General features: G+C 45.2%; 1 protein-coding gene across 1 annotated transcript; it reads right to left on the reverse strand.

The window, feature by feature from the left end:
* Window positions 1-207: 207 nt before the first annotated feature.
* LOC130521312 (cocaine esterase-like) lies at window positions 208-1,765 on the reverse strand. The gene is made up of 7 exons (XM_057024902.1): window positions 1,762-1,765; window positions 1,360-1,552; window positions 1,141-1,279; window positions 931-1,064; window positions 650-803; window positions 449-553; window positions 208-339 (listed from the first exon to the last, which is right to left on the reverse strand). Exons 1-7 carry the CDS (start codon window positions 1,763-1,765, stop codon window positions 208-210), a joined length of 861 nt encoding a protein of 286 aa, XP_056880882.1.
* Window positions 1,766-3,849: the final 2,084 nt, after the last annotated feature.

The raw sequence follows: 3,849 nt of genomic DNA on the forward strand, positions 1-3,849 counted from the left end.
AAATCTTTGATGTTTACCTGAGCAAGTAACCAACTGCCTTCATGATTATTGACCCCAGTCATAAAAGGCACATTGAGAAGTTGGTGCTGAAGGAACAACTCTTCTACGTTGTTTTTGAGGAAATATCCATCAGTAATTAAAGGATACCTCAATTCTTTTTCCTTAAGTGAATAAAGTTTGTAAAACAACAGAGTCAAGAGTAAAGATTCACTGTAAAAAAAATTTCTTGCAGAAGCTCACCTTAGCTATGGTCAAAATATTTTCCATGTCCAATTTCTTGATGCAATCAGCCGTCTTTTCTGTGCTTTCAGTGCTACAGCCAGATATATTTGCGACCATCTATGGATGGATATGTACATAGATTTAGAAAAAAAAAAATACCATTATATGAATTGAAATTATATTAATAATAACACTATCATTATTTTAGATTGGGCAATTCTATTACCTGCAATGCAGGCTGAGGATCATCTTGAAATAATAGCTGCAATGCAGCAGTGCCACTCTCAGCAATAGCGCGGTGGAAAAGGCCCTCAGATAGTGGCGAGAGCAGCTATTCAACAAAATACAACAAATGAACATATATTGTGAATGTACAATGTGTAAATCGTGCATTTGGCAATACAATCTTCTGAGCATTGATCCTTACAAGGAGAGATACGCTGACTCCACCAGCAGACTCGCCAAATATGGTAACTAAATCTGGGTCTCCTCCAAAGTTGTGAATATGCTCCTGGACCCATTTCAGAGCCTGGATCTGATCCAAAAGGCCAATGTTTCCTGACATGTACTCATCCCCAGTGCTACAGAGAACATGCACACAAAGTGTCATCTGCCTGGCTACAGTTTCCTGGAAACAGTAAACTAATATGACCTATAACCACAGCACCAGATTACAATATTCATGCCAGCACTGCTTCCATCTTTTACCTGAGAAATCCCAGGAGTCCCAGTCGGTACTGGATTACAACCACAACAACATCTTGGTAAGCAGCCAAGGCAGAGCCACTATACATTGAAGCTGAGCCCAAAACAAACCCTCCACCGTGAATCCAGACCATAACCTGTTGAAACAACAACACCAATCACGATTAATCAAATCAATAGCTAAATGAGTCTAAATTGGCCAGAAATTCTTACTGGGAGTTTGGCATTCTCTGGTCTGTTTGCAGGAGTGTAAACGTTGAGGTAAAGGCAGTCTTCTGAAATATCTGGAAGGTCTACTATGAAACCAACTGTCTCAAGAAGACCAATCGACAACCCCAAATCCTGAATACACCTGAAAGACAGACATGCTTATGTCCTTAACAGGGATAACAATGATTCCATACGTGTGTGAATCCAACAGCAGTGTCTTACATCAGTGGTTGCTTGGTGGCGTCTCTCACTCCTTCCCAACCCTCCACAGGCTGAGGTGCAGCCAGTCTCAGAGCAGGACCGACAGGTGGCTTTGCAAACGGCACACCCAGGTATGCATGGACCCCAGTGTCTTTCCCCTTTACGCTCTCATACTTACCTCTCAGGCTGCCCAGCTTTGTGTGAATTTCAGGTGCTGTGAAAAGAGGCAATCTGGAATTTATTTCTATTTTTTTTTGTTCTGTTTTTAAAAGGAAATCAACTACTTGGTCATAATGAGACAGGTGTCTGGTAGTGAAACATTGTTAAATTTTTTCAACAACTGAAACTTAACATACTCGTCTGCTGCAACACATAACAGGAAAGCACAGATAATAAAAGCAAAACTTTGCATTTCACACAAACTCATGGTGTTCCTCTTTGTGGTGAGAAAAGTGCAGGAGTGGGAACTTTGTCCCTCTTCCTTTAAACTTCCAAAGTGGGAGGGAACTTTGACCAAGGGGTTGAACCCAGATTATGAAATCCGGCACACCCTCTAGTTGTTGACAGTGCGTGTACTGACTTCTGAGATAGATAACTAGTGTTGTGAAATTGTTTATATATATATATATATATATATATATATATATATATATATATATATATATATATATATATATATATATATACTGTATATATATATATGCGACTAAATAGATACATCACTGACTTTGGTGCGGAAGGTTGTCGGTTCGAATCGAGGCAAGCCCTTAGGCAAGGCTCCTTAAGGCATATATGCCTACACCTCGGTATGAGCGGAACGTTAACTGGTAGAGTCATACCGGCTCGGACGTTGCCCGGGTCAAGGTCCGCGTCAGGGGTCAGGGAATTAGGGCCGCCTGATGTCAAATTGGCTACTGGAACAAGGCATTCATGGAGCAGGGCAGAGAACATGGTACTGATGGAGTGTTACTACGGGAGTAACCCCAGCGAGAGAGGGTACATGCAGAGGATGTGGGAGAGATGGGTACTTCGAAACCCCACATCCTCACTGACTAAGAAGGCTCTTAGCTCAGTGTTCAAATATCCGCAATAAGAAGCTGCTATCACAGCTAGAGATTGACGAGGCACGGCGGTGTGCCTCACCCACTGTACAAAATATGCTACGGCAGGGGGAGCCAGGATGCCACGTCAGTGTGGGGGTGATTTCACCCAAAATCGAGATTGGGTACACAGCCCCAATGCCAGTCGGAATTGGGACAAGGGCAGCTGACCTGAGAGAGAGAATCATGGAGTCCTGGGGGAACTCAACTACCTCCCTGCCAAGGCTAACACACAAAGTACCTACTGGAGGACATGAACACGGTACTGTCAACCATCCCTACCACTACCATCACTGAGACCAATCAGCTGATGTATGCAGCGGCAACAGTAATCCTGCAGATGCTTGGCTATAAGATGAAGAGCATGAATAGCCATAAGGAGCAAATGGCCCCATGAGGGAGAAGGCTAGAGGCAAAAATCATGGCAACGCGGAGAGAAGTCAGCCTCCTAACAGAACTGAGTAGAGGCGTGAATCCAAGTACAGAGCGGCCCAAGAAGTACAACAAACTGTCCATACCTGAGGCACTGGAGACTGCTAAGCAAAGGCTCACAGCCCTGGCTACCCGACGAAAGAGGTACACAAGAGAAGTAGAGGAAAGGAGGATAAACAGGGTGTTCTCCACTAACCCGGCAAAGGTCTACTCTCAATGGCAGGGCAACAAGATGACAACAGACCCCCCCAGGGCTGAGACGGAACAATACTGGAAGAGTATCTAGGAGAAAGAGGCAACGCACAACACTACTGCCCGATGGCTGCAAGACCTACAGAGTGAGCACAGCCAACTCCCAGAACAAGACCCAGTAGTCATCACCTTAGCAGACATCCAAACAAGAGTGTCCAAAATGAAGAGCTGGACAGCACCAGGGCCCGATAAGATCCACGCCTACTGGCTTAAGAAGCTGACTGCACTCCATTAACGCCTGGCAGCACAGATGAACTAGCTGCTAACATCAGGGGACCACCCAGAGTGGCTAACCCAAGGCCGGACAGTCCTCATAATGAAGGACCCCCAGAAGGGCACAATACCGTCCAATTACCGGCTCATAACCTGCCTCAGCACCACATGGAAGCTCCTATCAGGCATCCTAGCGGCTAAGATCAGCAGGCACATGGATCAATACATGAGCATAGCACAGAAAGGCATAGGGAACAACACCAGAGGTGCAAAGCACCAGCTACTGGTCGACAGGGCAATCGCCCAGTACTGTAGGATACGGCACAACAACCTGTGCACTGCCTGGATTGATTACAAGAAAGCCTATGACTCAATGCCGCACACATGGATACGAGTGCCTAAAGCTGTATAACATCAACAGGACACTAAGAGAGTTCATCCAGAACTCCATGAAGCTGTGGAACACAACTCTGGAGGCCAACTCAAAGCCAGGTGAGCATCAGATGTGGCATAT

The sequence above is a fragment of the Takifugu flavidus genome, unplaced genomic scaffold, assembly GCF_003711565.1.
Source record: "Takifugu flavidus isolate HTHZ2018 unplaced genomic scaffold, ASM371156v2 ctg862, whole genome shotgun sequence".
Lineage (NCBI taxonomy): Eukaryota > Metazoa > Chordata > Actinopteri > Tetraodontiformes > Tetraodontidae > Takifugu > Takifugu flavidus.